Source organism: Pseudorasbora parva, chromosome 2 (genome assembly GCF_024679245.1).
Source record: "Pseudorasbora parva isolate DD20220531a chromosome 2, ASM2467924v1, whole genome shotgun sequence".
Classification (NCBI taxonomy): Eukaryota; Metazoa; Chordata; class Actinopteri; order Cypriniformes; family Gobionidae; genus Pseudorasbora; species Pseudorasbora parva.
Window position 1 is genome coordinate 32388896 of NC_090173.1, and position 17162 is coordinate 32406057.

A 17162-nucleotide genomic window follows, 5' to 3' on the forward strand; every position below is an offset into this window, starting at 1 on the left:
TACTTTACTGTCTCCATACAAAGGCTTGTAAGCTGTGCCCATCTAAAACCATCCTTTCAACAGTTCGCCCACTTTGTTAAGGAGATTCTCTGCATCTAAAGGGCACAAGTCTGGCTAAATTCTGCACCAATTGATCAAATTACAAATGAAAGATGCCCCTCGTTCTGGATCGTCCCAGGTAGGAATAGAAGCAACAGTCATTTTGAGACAGCAAGATGGGGAAAGAGGCAGACAAAGAGGCTGATTTGGGGACGTGTAAAGTTATTGAGTGTCTTAGCAGCATTAACCACAGAATTCTGATAGGATCATTTTAGCCAAGGACGCAGGGAAGGATTACATGAGTCAAATTATCTTTATTGTTCAGAGAGTGAACTTTATTAATAGTTCCAATTCCATTTGGTCCAGGACGCACTCAAACTCTACAAAAATCAGTACAGACAACTACAGGAAATTAAATAAGTATGAAAGTTATGACCATTGTTTTGCATAGTTATTTAATTACATATATTTTTTGCTCCTAAAGTAGCACAAAAGCCTGGTACAAGAAAATAAAGCACATAATAATGGATACATTATTATAACTGCACACAAGAACTAAAAATAAGACCTTGTATAAAATGCTGCTAATTTACTGTCTGAATTATACTGATGAATTCCGTTACTTTTTCGCCAGATGGAAAGAACGGACTAAAGTTTTTAAAAGAAGTTTTTTAAGAAGTAACAAAAATACTTTTACCTTTAAGGATGGGTTCACGGTGGAAAAGGATAAAACACAGGCTCACAAAGGATGAGAGGAGAGTCCCCGTGAATTATGAGAGTTTTGTAATGCGGGACAATGGGTTGTTTTTATATGAGGACAGGGACAGATGGAGGGTGTTAGCAGCTACGGCATAGGACCATGGATGGATTAGAAATGAACCCAGGGACAGAAAGATGACCACCACAAGGGATTAGGGGAGACAGTGGGAATGACCTCACACGACAAACACAGGGATATAAAAAGAGATAGAAAAAACAAAGGCACAGTTGCAGACAAAAATAGCACAGGGGATTTAGACCCAATTCTTCCCAGAAGACATATTTTCTATTTGACACAAAGTAAAATATGGTAATAGCCAAGACAACTTTAAGGTCAAAGGATGGGTAGATGGAGAAAGTTGCTGTTAAGGCATGTTTTGCTTGGCTTGCAATACAACAGACTTTTCAGTTCATTTGTTTTTTAAAACTGTAACAATAAAACAAAGCATTGTTTGTCTGCAAACTAGAAGAGCTTGCAGTCTTGTAATATTTAGAATATTAATTTTGAATCAGAATGAGAGACATTTCTTTCTTCTTTTTGTAGTTCTTCTTGTGTCTCACAGCTGTTCAATTGGATGATGGAAATTTACTTCAACTGAGTGTTCGCCCACTTCAAATTTGAGCATATCCAGAACATCAAACTTATTTTTTTTCATGCCAACTTTTTCCCGTCTGTCTGTGCCTACGCATGAAGATAACAAAAACAAGCAAGCATTTGTACTCAACAGACCACAGACTGTTCTTCCATAGTTTCACGGTTTTCCATTCTTGACATGATGGTCTTTCTCAAAAGTGCCTCTTTTTGCTGTTTAAAACACAAATGTCAAAGGCAACAAAGAAGACATCTTCAGAAATGTTAACGATTAAATCTTGTTGAGTAAATTGGAAAAACACACAACACAGTGTACAAAATGAAGTCAGTTTATTGTGAAATAATAGCCATACAATATATTTTATGAAGACACTACCGGCATGGTCACTGTGAGCGTCTGAAAGGAGACAGGAAAAGACTGTGAGACATACTGCAAATCTGCAACAGCACAAATATAATGAGCAGACTTTGTGTAGCACTCAAAAAGACTTTCATTGGAAGGAAGCGAGGCAAGGCACACTATTGACAGAACTTACCTGTGTATTTGTGTTGTACTGGGCAACACTGTTTTCTTGGTCAATAATCAGAGGAAAGAAAATATCCAAGTGGAAAAGAGCAGGTCTAGCAATCAGCACTAGTCTGTCTTCTCCCAAGTCCAGAACAAGAGAGCGAGCAGATATCTAGTGAGGAAGACACAGTAAAGCAAGTAGAATCTCTTACTTTTTGTTAACATGTGATTGAATATAATACAAAACCAGGCAACCATTCCTCACCACTCCAGGAAGCAATATCTCAGCGATCAAATACTCTGCATTTCCACTTGGGGGCTCCACTAATAAACTGAATTCTGGACTGGAATTAATGAAGCACAATAGAAGTATGAATGATTAAGTTTTTGTTATAATAACCAATATATCACATAACCTATGAGAACAACAAATGGGGGGTGGGGGTCCCAAACCAAACAATTTACAAATCAATAAGATACACAAATACATTTAAACAACTCCAAATAAACGTACCGTTTGGTTGATGAAGGCAAGGAGTCAGGTTCCCTGTTCACAAAGGAAAAAGTGATTAGAGCGATTCTAGTTATAGTTATTTAAACTACTTGAGGGATGAAGTGTAAAGAAGAGTAATGAGCTGCAGTTGCGTATGTTAACCGAATGGATGGCACACACTGACTGACACACACACACACACACACACACACACACACAGACACACACACAGACACACAGACACACAGACACACAGACACACACAGACACAGACACAGACACACACACACACACACACACACACACAGACACACACACACACACAGGCAAACTGTCACTGATAAATTAATCTGCAGACTTTTTTGGCACTGATTTTGAAACAAAATTGCCAGCATTCTATGGAATGAATTCCATTAGGGTATAGTCAACAGTGAGCATCAAACTCTTATTGGTACTGAAAGCATAACCATTAGATTAAATAATTATCATATAACCAAACAAGTGCCTGGCTATGTGCAGAAGTTTGTGAGATAATTATATTTTCTAACAGGTAGATTTTAAATACTGTAATTCAGATTGCTACTATAGACAATTAAAGTATAGAAATCCCACTCCTTCTTCAGACACACCTTGTTCATGTCAAGTATGAGCAACAATCCATTGTGTTTCAGTTATGTATCATCAGACATGTTAGAACATAGGCAGAAGGCTTTCTGTATGGTTGGTTAGTAAGTTACAACAATTGATACATTTGCTTTTGCATCTAATAAATTAATAACTAAATGAGAAATGCCACACAAGGTTGTTGTAAATTGTTTTTCTGTGATAAGTGATGAAGGTTTTGTATTATTTATCAATATTTTTTTCACAGCAGTGATCCAACATCATTTATACATTGAAACAAATGTTGCTTCATAACACTACAAGTGGTTCTTGGCTCGTAATCATAGGGGAACCACTTTTGGTGCTGTACAGCAACATATCTTCAAAAGGTGCATAAAAACATTTAAAAATGTAGAACCCATAAGAGGTGGCATATCGCAATTTATGCCTTTAACATAAATCGTGCTAAACAGCACCAAAAGTTGTTCTTTGGCTCATAAAGAACCTTTAAAGGAGCTTAACATGTTCTTTGTATGGCAGTTGTGCTGCTATATAGCACCTAAACCACCCCAAAGAACCGCTGAAGAACCATACAGGGGCTTAACAGGTTCTATAAAAGAGCTGTGCTATACAGCACCTCAGTCATCCCAAATAACCACTGAAGAACCACTAAAGCACCCAGATTTGGCACTTTACAGCACTTAAAGTGGTTCCCCTATGATTACGAGCTAACCACTTTTAGTGCTATATATAGCACAATTTTTAGAGTGTGTTTTCAATGGCTGATGCTAATAGCATTATCTAGAAAACAGTGTATACAAATTCTACTACATTTTGTACTTAACATGTACTTAAAATTCACTGTGAAATTAAAGGGATTGTTCACCCAAAAATAAAAATATGATATTTATCTGCTTACCCCCAGGGAATCCAAGATGTAGGTGTGTTTGTTTCTTCAGTAGAACACAAATTAAGATTGTTAATTCCAACCGTTGCACTGTGCCAGTCATATAATGAATGTCAATGGGGTGTTTTTCTATTTGAGTCAATATAAGAGTAAAAAACACATACAAATCCATATTAAACCCTGTGGCTCGTGGAGACACATTGATGTCTTAAGACAAGATGAATCTTATCCAGTATTCTCAATGCCATTACTTCTGCCAGAGAAGGTCAAAATGACGCCGTGATCTTTTATGTGTACATAGATGCCTCATTTGACCGATCCGCACATGCACTAATGTGGATTTTATATATATATAATACTGCTCGGTTTCTCGCAGAAACCGATTGTTTCGTGTCTTAAGACATCAATGTGTTGCCACGAGCTGCAGGGTTTAATATGGATTTGTGTGTTTTTTTACACTCATAAAAAAACACCCCATTGATATTTATTATATGACTGGTGTAGTGGACAGCACATTCCAGGGCCCAGTTTATGGCCGGGCCCCTCTTTGCCCGTAACAGTGGACAAAGGTTTGCTACATTTTGATTGGATCTTGTTGGACTAGCACAAACAAGATGTCCAACGCCATTAGATAAAGATGCTTGGACAACAGCCAGACACCTCTTTGAGGGCAAGAAGAAGACCTCTAGTACCAAGCCCAGGAAGGACAGGACTTCTCATTGGTCCACATGCAGTTTCTGCCCTTCACCCACCTAGAGACTGATCCCTAATTTCCTGGTTTGTGACGGCCATAAACGTTCCTCAGGACCTCTGCAGTAGTGGGTGAAACAAAGAAAGACCAAAACTGATCCATCCAAATCCAATCCAAACCCAACTATGTTTGGAAACCTTAAGACTGATGTAAACTACACACATCCATCTCATACTTATTCAGAGAAATAAGTATTCTCAGTGACAGCTATTTGTAATGCAACATCTTACACAGAATCAGCTGTTAATGAACAGTTCAATAATTTTCCATAGTATTTTGCCAAGGGTATTCTGATGGTGGTTTGGAAAGTGAGAAATGCATTGATAAACTTTGTATGCAAATTAGTTCCACAGGGGAAAGAAGGGTGGGTCACACTGTGTGCCCTCTCTGATGCCAGCAGCCAATAGCAACACTGGAATGGAGAAGTGCCAAATTGCAATCTCCTCCTTTTCGGAAAAGGATAAAGGTACCCTTTCAATAGACACTCCTTGTTCTGAGTCTGTCCGCCGAGGATTAGACTGTGACAGAGCAACCAGGTTCTAAATCTCCACATCTGAGAGACAAACAGTTTACCAGGTTCTGAGTCTGTCCGCCAAGGATTAGACTGTGACAGAGCAACGAAGCTCTGAGCCTCTGGTTTAACCAGAGAGACAACACAAGATCCGAGGATCTGAATCTACAGCTTGTGAGGCAGCAACAGATACGACAACATTCTGAGCCTCCAGCCTGTAAGGAAAGAGACATTAACCAACATTACATTCAGAGTTTTACTCCAGCGAGACGACTACAGCACGACTATCGAGTCTCCATGCTAAAGAGACCAGAGCAGATTGACCAACTTCTGAGTGTCTGGTCCAAAGAGGCAGAAGACACACAGAGACATTTGCAACAAGGTTAAGCTCAGGAGAGCAAACCTTCACTTCAAGGTTCCTTCGTCTGCGTGTTCCAGATTAAGGACCTTCTGCACCTACTTCGGGGCCTCATCTGCGTGTTCCAGATTTTAGGACCCTTTGGTGCCCCAGGAGATCAGCATCCCACAGATCTTTGTGTTCAAGGCTGTTGAAACAGATTCCAGCTCCTTTCTTCACTGCACTGTCTCCCACCAAAACCAGTGGAAGAAGTCATCACCATCGGACAGCTTACTCAACCACGTGGAACGTAAATATCACTTAACCAAACCTCTTTATAGAGACCTTGGCATTGTTGTATATTATCAGTATATGATTTTGTAATTTACATTACAAGTAAGATAACTGATGCAAGTTCATAACAAATAATCTTTCGTTTATTTGTTTGATACATAATAAGGTTCTTCACCTTAGTTTCAGAGAAACAACAGTTTATCTTTCCATAAGATAACGTACCTCTTCTATAGCCACACTTAACTTACTCACATGTATTTTATACATATTACGCACTTTATTCCTTTATCATTCATTGTATTCATTAAGTAGTTGTGTTAATTGTTCTGTTTATCTTTTGTTAATAAAATTTATTTTATTACAATTGTGTCGTCCTTGTGCTGATAAAACAGAAAAGGCTCTACAAGTTAGAAATCTCACCAATCTTTCAGATAAATCAGCTGACCAACTCTCCCCCCTTTACATTCATTATAAATGACTGGGCAGCCTCCTGTTCGGAGTGTTCTCATACAGCCAAGGTAAAAGACCTTGACTAGTGTCCCAAACTAAGAGGGGGGAAGGTGGTCATCTGATGTACTCATAACCACACCTTAAGTGACGTGTGATCCAAAAATCACAACGTCAGCGGTGACGTGAGTACCAATCACTACCTTACTTAGTGTCCTTGGGTGGACAAAAGTAAAAAAGTTTTTTCCGGATGCGTTTTTATTTCTTTATCATGACATGCCTAATTTATTCCAAAGTGACTGATATAATCACTGACATACTGACATAATGCACACCAGGCTCAGACATGAACCAAAATACAGCGAATAGCCTACTGGACGCATGTACTTTAAAAAGTCAACATTTCGATTATTTTACGTTAAATGTATTATCATTTAACGGAAAATAATAGAAATGTTGACTTTTTAAAGTACATGCGTCCAGTAGGCTATTCGCTGTATTTTAGTTCATGTCTGAGGTGTGCGTCAGAAAGATTGAGACCAAGACACGCTAAAGCAGTTCCTGTTATTTTCTTAATTTTTCAAAGGCATGAGATTTTGTAGTAATTTTAAATGTACAAAAAGTTAAAAAATTAAGTGATGTCACCGGCGACTTGCGTGCTCATAACATATCTTAATTCAAGCTTAATTTAATTTGCCTGTTGTACAATACTGTGCCAGTCAGAACTTGCTGTTATTGCAAACTAAATATCTCTGCATGTGAAGATGCCAATTTAGCCTATGTGTTTGGGGCTGGACTGAAGTACGAAGCCTTCTTTACATAAATAGCAGCCTGATGTGTCTAATGTGGGTTTCTTAAACAGTGGGGTTACCCAAGCATGCTTGAATGTGGTGGGGAAGATGCCGGTGCAGAGAGATGTGTTGATGATATGTGTGAGTGCTGGTAAGAGTGTAGGGGAGATGGCTTGTAGAAGATGTGAGGGGATGGGATCTAGAGGGCAGATGGTGGGATGGCTGGAGAGGAGAAGTTTGGATACTTCAGCCTCAGTGAGTGTAAAGAAGGAGGAGAGAAAATGTTTGGCTGTGGATCTGGCTGATTTAAAATTGTGTGGTTGTGGAGGTGAGAACTGACTGCTGATAATTGTGGTTTTATCTGTGAAAAAATGGGCAAGATCATCTGCAGATAGAGATGTGGTGGGAGGTGGTGGAGGGGGACAGAGGAGAGAGTTAAAAGTTCTGAAAAGTGTCCGTGTGTCTGAGGTGCTGGTGATTTTGTTGTGTAAATATGAGGTGCTCTTGTTTGAGGTCATTAGCTGCATAAAGACACCTGTCCACACCATTCAATCAGTAAGAATCCAACTACTAACATGGCCAAGACCAAAGAGCTGTCCAAAGACACTAGAGACAAAATTGTACACCTCCATAAGGCTGGAAAAGGCTACGGGAAAATTTCCAAGCAGATTAGTGAAAAAAAGGTCCACTGTTGGAACAATCATTAGAAAATGGAAGAAGCTAATCATGACTGTCAGTCTCCCTCGGACTGGGGCTCTATGCAAGATCTAACCTCGTGGGGACTGATGATCCTAAGAAAGGTGAGAAATCAACCACACAGGAGGAGCTGGTCAATGACCTGAAAAGAGCTGAGACCACCGTTTTCAAGGTTACTGTTGGTAATACACTAAGACGTCATGGTTTGAAATCATGCATGGCACGGAAGGTTCCTCTGCTTAAACCAACACATGTCCAGGCCCATCTTAAGTTTGCCAATGACGATTTGGATGATCCAGAGGAGTCATGGGAGAAAGTCATGTGGTCAGATGAGACCAAAATAAAACTTTTTGGTCATAATTCCACTAAACGTGTTTGGAGGAAGAAGAATGATGAGTACCATTCCAAGAACACCAACCCTACTGTGAAGCATGGGGGTGGTAGCATCATGCTTTGGGGGTTTATTTCTGCACATGGGACAGGGCGACTGCACTGTATTAAGGAGTGGAGGATGCGAGGAGGATGCAGGCCATGTTTTGTGAGATTTTGGGGAACAACCTCCTTCCCCAAGTTAGAGCATTGAATATGGGGCGAGGCTGGGTCTTCCAACATGACAATGACCCGAAGCACACAGCCAGGATAACCAAGGAGTGGCTCTGTAAGAAGCATATCATGGTTCTGGCGTGGCTTAGCCAGTCTCCAGACCTAAACCCAATAGAGAATCTTTTGAAACTCTGTGTTTCTCAGTGACAGGCCAGAAACCTGACTGATCTAGAGAAGATCTGTGTGGAGGATCTGTGTTTGCAGTATGCAAACCTGGTGAAAAACTACAGGAAACGTTTGACCTCTAAGGCTACTGCACATGCACCTACGGTGACAATTTCAGACCCCCTCCATGATTTCTAAGTGGGAGAACTTGCAAAATAGCAGGGTGTTCAAATACTTATTTTCCTCACTGCAGATATCAGAGAACAATTTCAAATACTGTTTCAAATCATTCTAGGGCACCTTTAATATCTCTGTTTTTCTCCAGTTGTTGCTTGCAACGCATTATTCTTTTCCTTTTGTATTAGTATTTAAAATCTTTATATAGGCATGTTTTATACCTCTTAACCAAGGCAGGCTATGACAGCCGTCATATATCCTGCCAGCTGATGCAAAGAGGTGAATTTATATCTATACGAAAAAACCCTGCCTAGGCTCTGCCCCAGTACAGGTTGTGTCAAGCTATTCATTAGTCTGGTTGTTTGACAAGAAAAATATGAAATGTAGTTGCAATAAATGCATTAAGAATCCGTACAGCTGTAGCAGTGCAGGACTTTTATTCTGCTGTGTGGAACTGAGGAAGAACTGATGACAATATTTTGATCTTCAGCTGACCAATCAGCAGAAAGGGTCATATAATTACCAACCACATGTAGAAACCAAATACACATACTTTTTATTTTCTGAAAAACAAATGAAAAAACAAAAACAAAAAAAACTTTTCTGTTTTTTAATCTAAAACAGATTTGAAATGGATGGAAGATACCCTGATTGAAGAAAATAGCCTATTACTTATTCATTATGATGTTTTTTGAATGTAAAAACCATGCACATGTCATAAGTTGACCTCAGACAACAGCATAAAAAAATCCAGTTCATGACACGTTTAATAATTTATTTTCCATGACTTTTAGTAAATCGTGGCCAAGTTGAACTGATTCATTCCCTAATTTTGATTTAACTTAAAAAAAGAGAACAAATTATAATATAGTATAGTTAAAAATGCTGACATATCAGTAAGTTGTGGAGAAGGATCTAAGGATTCTCAAAAGTAACCATACATATGTTGTATTTTATTTCAATTTATAATCATTTGTCATTTGTAGTTGTCAATTGATTTACCATTTAATAATTTATTTTTATTTATGCCCTTTTAATGTATTTATATTTTATTTCTTATTTTATTTATTTCCCTACCATTGCAACGCTTGCTATTATTGTTGAATCTGATTGTGTGGTTTAATGAGATGTTTGGAGATAAGAGATGATTTGATGAATGAAACTTCAAGCAAAAGGAACCAGGTGAATATTGTTGGCCAAAGGAGAACTGGCCCCCCGGCCAAGCCTGGTTTCTCCCCATTCACCAAGTTTTTCTCCATTCTATCACCAGATAGAGTTTGGGTTATTTTCCTGTTGTTATTGTAAAGTTGCTTTGCAGAAACAATCCATATTGTATTAAAGCGTATTATAAATAATATAATACTTAATATAATAAATAATATAATATACTTTGGGGTCGGATCTATAAAATTTGATATTTCTGATGTGGAGATCCATACGATTTAACATGTTGGCACAATCTAACGGTGGGAACAAATTGTTAATTTTTTTGGCCACACTATACTTGTTTTCCCAAATGTCATGTGCAGGGCTCTGTAGATTATAATACATGTTTTTAAAGAATTTAGAGTAGAGTAGACCTAGTAATGAATATTAGTTCTATTATTGGATACAATCTCCCAGTCCTTTTCACAACCTGCTTTGGCACCACCCCTAATCCACCAAAGAGATGAAGAACTCACTTTGAGTCAATTTCCTGGATAACTGGCTTGCTCTTGGTACGAATGTTTTGTTCTGCTACAGAGCCCATGAACTTCCTGTTCTTCAAAATCTTAATATCTTAGAAGAAGAAGAAAAAATGATAGGATCAGTGGACATGGCATGGAAAAGGCATGTTCTGAAGTAGACAAATGCAGATAAATTAATATCAAATGTTCTGTATGTAGGCGTACCTCTGCTTAATTCAAGGTTGTATTTATTTTCCAGTCCCTCCAAAGAAACTGCAATAAGGAACTGCTGGAACAGGGTATCTTTCTGTAGGGTACAAGGATACACAGTGATGACAATAGTGAAGAGACCTGATCAGGTGGCAGGATGGCTCTGGCTCTGAGAGACACAAACTCTTTAATTTGCCTTTCCCGTTATCGCTATGGCCCGGGTGTACACGAGACCGATAGCTCTTGTTCATTCAAAGTCAATGCACTCATCATCCCCCTACAATAATCTCACTGCATACATTTACATTTCAGTATAATTCCCACTTGGTTGATATATGTTGTATGATTCCAAGCGCATAGGAGACAGAGATTAAACGTAATTGTTGGTATCGAGAGTTGCTATTTGTATCTCAACGTCACATTTCTGCAATTACAACTACCCCTCACTGTATAAATTAAACACCATATTTTGCACCACAGTGTATTTGTGAGTTGGGCCATCATTTACATTTTTCCATCTTGGACAATAATACTTCCAGTGAGCGGGATGTAAAAACCTAGCTCACTACACAGTAAATGCAGTTGCATACTTTCAATGTGTACATTCCCATACGAGACACATACCTGACATTTCTGGAAGAACTCATCATTGATCACAACATCATACACAGTACAGCCTTGTGAGCCTGGCAAACATAAGAAAAAAAAAATCTGAACACAAATCAAATGCTTTATAAAAGGAAGTTAGTACAAATGAAGGAGATTGTTTTGCCATTTTACAGTTAATGAGTTATTTACATTTTTGTGATTTATGTCACCCATAGCAGAAACTTAATTTCCTTGCATTGAAACAATAGATTTTTGGATAGAGAAAACAATAATAAAAGGAAAATGGAGTAAATTTAAAATGTTAATGCATTTCTCACTGTTGTTCCACTTCTGTGTGTGGCTCGCCGAGACTCATAGGCACTCTGTAACTCGTCGGGTCCTCTGACTCCAGTAGTTTCACAAGTGCATCCTGGGACAGATGAGGAGGGGGGTACTGCCTGTGACTGACAGATATTCATAAATACCTTCTGTTTGTCTAACACTGAGGAGGTCTTCACGCAACATGCCTGGCATAGAGAGAAAATTCATATGAACTTGGGTGGGATTAATGATATATGGGTCCTCATAAATCCTGAAAAGATGTTTTGAAATATCAAACTAACCTGGCTCTGGACGGATGACTTTGGAAGGGGGACTGTCCTTCATTTGTCCCATAGTCTGTGATTTTTGACAAAACAAATAATATTTTTGTATTAGACTTAAAGACTAGTCCCCCAATTTAGTTACCTTTATCCAAAGGGACTTACAGTGCACTCAAGCTGTAAATTTTATATATCTTACATATTATATATCAAACACATTTACTGATTTTGTTAGCACCAGTGCATGAGCTCTAGCTCAATATGCAAGTAACGTTTCTTCTCTTTTTTTTAATGATGCATTTATAATATTTTCATGATACATACAGAGTGGAAAAAGAAAGAAAACAAAAAACAATAACAATTCAAACTGAAGAGACACGTCTGAATATAAAAACTATACAAAGGTAAAGCATTGGAATTTACAAACATAGATTTTAAAAAAGCTCTATATTCTACACATACAGTATGTCTAGATATGCAAAAGAAAAAATATTCTAATAAATTCCAATAAAAATTGAAATTTATAACATTTCTTCTTGACTTAAAGGGATACCCTAAAATGAAATTACTTTTTACAGTACGAAACACACACAGATGCTGTATTGTATGATAAAGTGTAAATAAAAATATTGTATTTCTTTGTGTAAAACACATAGCCTAAAGTTATTGTTTTAACTTCTCTATTCTAACTGCTTCTCTATATTTTTCCGTCTTTTAAAAAGGTGTGCAAACTCGGTCACTAATCACTTTCCGACAGCAAATGTGAAATGTAAGAGTCTTGTTAGTCAAAGCCATTATATGTAATTGATGACAGCTAACGTTACCATTTTCATTTTCGGGTGAACTCTTTTTGTTGCACTGCTGCTACAACGCATTGGTAGCCTACTAGTGTTCGTTTACTGTGATTGTCTATATTCACTAAGTTTAATAATGTTTATAGCTGGGACCTGCTTCAAAACACAGCACATAATGTATGTAACTGTTGAGGTTAGATATGTCAACGCGGTTACCTGAAGCAAAAGTTGTTGATATAGCTCTTCTTGCTGTTTCTGCTCTAGTTCAACACCGAGGAGAGACGCGTTCCGTTTCCATGACTATTGGACGCACAGGACAAGTTAGCAGTGTATAAAACACAAATGAGCATGTATTTGAACAGTTATCTAACAAGGTGTTACGGAGTGAGATACTACAGCATTGCTAAAATGCTAATATGATGATCAACTAAAATCTCGCGTTACCTACGCGCTTGCGAGAGTAGAACACAAATAAAACCATAAAACTATACTGCATGTTTACAACATGATATACTCACTGAGCGCCTCAGACATGCAATATGAAAATACGAAATATTAAAATCAATGTGTTTAGCATGACGATACAGGAGCTTTTCTTGTAGGTGTCAAAATAAAAGTTCATTCGGTTTCACTCCAGTTACTCGAATCAATGACCCTTGCAGATCTTGCAGAAAGTCTTGCAGATCATTCACTAAAGTTTGTTTTATGGTCATTTAAGGACAATGGCGTGGGAGCTTGTGTGCTGTGTAATTAAACCAACCTAACATGCCTAACATTATTAGATTTAACCACGAAACCAACAAAAATTGTTTTAAACCACTTTTATTTTTGTTTCACAAGTTCACACTTACATCAAATTAAATAGAGTAAAGAACATGCGTATTTGGCGTACGTTTTCCGGGAATTGGCCCAAAGCAAACAGCTGTAAGAGCCTCTCTCTCTCTCTCTCTCTCTCTCTCTCTCTCTCTCTCTCTCTCTCTCTCTCTCTCTCTCTCTCTCTCTCTCTCTCTCTCTCTCTCTCTCTCTCTCTCTCTCTCTCTCTCTCTCTCTCTCCTCTCTCTCTCTCTCTCTCTCTCTCTCTCTCTCTCTCTCACACACACACACACACACACACACCCACACATCTAAATACAATAAAACACAACACAATACAATAACCATTCTGAGATACCCAGAATCTGCACATAAATGCTGCATATTCCCTTTTACACACAAACGAACACACCAAAATATAAGCATATATTGCATAAACTGCTGAAAAAGACAGTATATATTCAAATTAATGAGGCCAGTATCTTAACAGTAAAATATACTCTCAGGTCCTTGTTTCTTTTCGAAAGAAACTCTCTAGCACAACCATTTAAGGACTGAAGGGTACATTTTTAATTAATAAATAACAGGATTATCACAGTGCACACTTGGTCATTTACATTTAATTATTTAGCAGACACTTTTAACCAAAGCGACTTAGAAATGGCACCTTCAAAACCAAGGCCAGAGGTGCTTGATAGATGAAGAATAACAGTCACATGGGTACTTTCCATATTTGTGTGTGAGTGTCTAAAGCTGTACTTGTTGGGATTATTTTTGTCAGTCACAAATTCCAACAGCAGTGTGTCATGCACATGTGGTAGCAATAACAGATGACTGAAACTGGGGGAAACAGATCCAGACAATCAACTGGAACAAGAAGAAAGGTGAAAAGCATTAATTAACTGTTTTCAAACACTGTTGATTAATGTGATTAATCAAACATTCTTCTCTATAATGTGATTGGTACATGGCTGACCAATGTCCAAGTTGTAAAAACTTTATATGCACCCTGCAAAAGCTACAAAATGGTGTTACCTGTCTCCATTTAAAGCATCCTATCTCCACGTGCCTGTAAAAAGTAATAATACATAAATAAATAAAAAGTGCCTGGTAAGGAATGAACAAATCTACAAAATATTAAAAATGTTTTCTATATTTTTCTCTGAAATGGTAGCAATAAATGCTCAGTGTGTTATGTAATAAATACTGTATGTAGCTAGTTAATTTGAAATATGACATTTTAAATCTAAATATGATTTATGGATCCTCTTTTATGTATCAGGGCCATAACATCTGAGAGTCCCCTTAAGTCCCTTAATTATTAAGTCCCCTTAACAATTAATTAAATATGTTCCCCCAATTTCTGATATTCCTGATAATGCTCTGTTGTTCTTCATTACACAACTTCATTGCAAAAAATGAAAATTGGGCTTAAGCCCGAATGTTTTGTCAAAAGCCCTGAATCTTTTAGTAAAAACAAAACAAAAACAAAAAAACCTTAAATGTTGCTTCATTTCCTCTCAGTCTTTCGGACTGGAGCGGCAAAAAAATGAAGCAAAAGCTCTATTACCGGTGTGTGTGGCGGTCGGCAATGCATCGCACATCACTCAGCTTGTTTGCCAAGGCCAACTGCCAATAAAAACTAACGGAGAAGAATATACATCTTCTTCTTCGTCGTTGTCATCAGGGATTGGCGGGCTTTTGTATTTCACCGGCGTCGTAGTTAACTATAGTTAACATGGACATTACACATTTTTTTAAAAGGAACACTAAACCTCACCGGCCAGAGAGAGATTCTGCATCAGACAAAAGTGTATGGGATGATTTTAGACTCAAAATGATTAATACATTCACGAGCAATTATCCATGAACGTTTTACTATCCACAAACAAATGTCTTTCAACTTGTATGTGCAAAACACAGACTTGCATGAATGTGCTGCAGTTTGTATAAATAGAGACATTTTTGTGAATGCAAATGTTTTATTTTCCTAGATAGTATATAGATTTTTAGGCATTCTATTATCTCAAAAAGCCTGGAAAATAGTGCATTTAGCTGATGTAAATGGGAAAAAAAATCTCCCCGGGGGAGTATGCCCCCGGACCCCCCTAGGTTTGGGCTATGCCCCGAATGTTTACATCGTCTGGCTCCGCCCCTGCTCTGCACTTCCGATATAGACGCTCATGGAACCTCAAGGGTAAACACTAGTTCAAATGTGCTTATTGTGGACATATTTTCAACATCATATAAGGCCTCATTTAGACAATTTATATACCGTTTCTAGACTAAATAAACTCTCATGATAAATCAAATTAAAACTCAATGTTTATTTCAATAAAGTTTCCATTTGAAATAGTGAAGCAAAAAAGACAGTAGGCCTTCAGGTAAAAGCATTGCCATTGTAATTTATGCGCATGTTTTCATATTGGATAGAAAATTGATCAAACTCAAAAAAGCACACGTTTTTAATGGCCATTTTTATAATTTATGTACATCTTGACACCTGAAATTTATCTTGGCTTCCTCAGCAACAACTAGTGTGTTTCACAAACACAGTTACAGCAGCCAAAGAAAAGCTTTCTTCACAAAAGAAGTACGAGGATCAAAAGTCCAACTAAAGCAAACACTTCCCACCACAATGGTGACCTCAAATCAAACATAAATATCAACATCTAAACCTCTGTTAACTCTCAGTAAGAGCTTCTGTAGACATCTGACAGAAATAGTCAAAGTGTCTGTTTCTTATGTCTGTGATTAAGGGCAGCACCAGTGGCTCAGTGGGAAACACTGTCGCCTTACAGCAAGAAGGTCCCTGGATTGAATCCCAGCTGAGCCAGATAGTCTTTCCATCAGAGCTGGTTTCTCTCATCTAAAGATGTGTGAATTAAAGATGCTAAGCTGTCTAAGTGTCTAAAGGTGCAATCAAAGTTTTTTTTTTTTTTCATGATTTTTGGACAAACACACTGTCTTGGTTCCATGAGCTTCTATATCGGACATGCAGAACAAGTCAAAAACAGACTTCATAAAAACGTTCATTCTGAGATATCCAGTATGCTGCACATAAATGCTGCATGTTCTCTCTTACACACAAACACACCAAAATAAAAGCGTATTATAAGCAACACTTCCATTTTGATGGTGAAAAAGTGCAAGTCAAGATATAAACAGCTAAACCCCTAAACTTGGGTAGCATCTTGGCTTAGAGATGCAGAGCAAGTAAGAGCCTCACCTGCTCAGCTGTCTGCCTATTTTTCTGTAAATCTCTCTCTCTCTCTCTCTGTAAAAAAATAAAAAAATTTATTAGACAAAAAAGTTGCATATCTGAGGTTAATAAGTCTTACTTAAATAAGGTAACCTGCTTTAAATTTTATACAAACTTACAAGCCACATTAATGCTTAGAGCATTTTACCTTTAAAACCAACAGGAATAGGATGATATTCAGTAGTAGAGAGACAACAAGGACTCCAGAAAATGTTTTAATGGTACCTTGATAAAAAAGAAGCAATAATTTGGTTTACAAAGAGATTTGCAGGGAGAGAGAACAATGGCATGCAGAAATAATTGGTCAGAAAGACTAACAGCTCTCACATGTACAGTCCCTGACAAAAGTCTTGTCGCTTGTGTACAAATTGACCTAAAGTGCCGCTGAAATATATTTCTAATCAAGATTTTTTTTTTTTTTACAAGAAATGACTCATTTTAATCCCACCAGCTTTTGCGATAATGTTTCAGTGAAAAACTAAACTTTCAAAAAGTATTCTAATATTCACAGCTTGGTAAAGCCCATTGAGTCAATTGATTGCATATCTTGAGCCTTGAGGCAAAGACATAAGTGTTGTCACCTTGTCATATGAGCTTCAACTGTGACTAATAA

The 17162-nt window shown here is 37.7% G+C and overlaps 2 protein-coding genes across 2 annotated transcripts in view; both read right to left on the bottom strand.

Annotated features, from left to right (window-relative positions):
• Window positions 1-1703: 1703 nt before the first annotated feature.
• pih1d1 (PIH1 domain containing 1) lies at window positions 1704-12970 on the bottom strand. Its single transcript, XM_067427237.1, is given in 12 exon segments — window positions 1704-1787; window positions 1927-2070; window positions 2164-2242; window positions 2413-2445; window positions 10296-10392; window positions 10506-10587; window positions 11115-11175; window positions 11417-11527; window positions 11529-11603; window positions 11701-11756; window positions 12691-12774; window positions 12923-12970. Coding segments are annotated over 12 exon segments (906 nt in total). The 3' UTR covers window positions 1704-1751.
• Window positions 12971-13577: 607 nt separating this feature from the next.
• The window catches only part of LOC137040591 (uncharacterized), a 30415-nt gene continuing 26830 nt past the window's right edge, over window positions 13578-17162 (bottom strand). Inside the window, exons 11-14 of the mRNA XM_067416353.1 lie at window positions 16698-16774; window positions 16517-16564; window positions 14323-14356; window positions 13578-14154 (exon numbers count right to left, since the gene is read on the bottom strand). Coding sequence (XP_067272454.1) covers window positions 14333-14356; window positions 16517-16564; window positions 16698-16774 — 149 coding nt within the window. The 3' untranslated portion in view covers window positions 13578-14154; window positions 14323-14332. The remainder of the gene's footprint in view (window positions 14155-14322; window positions 14357-16516; window positions 16565-16697; window positions 16775-17162) is intronic.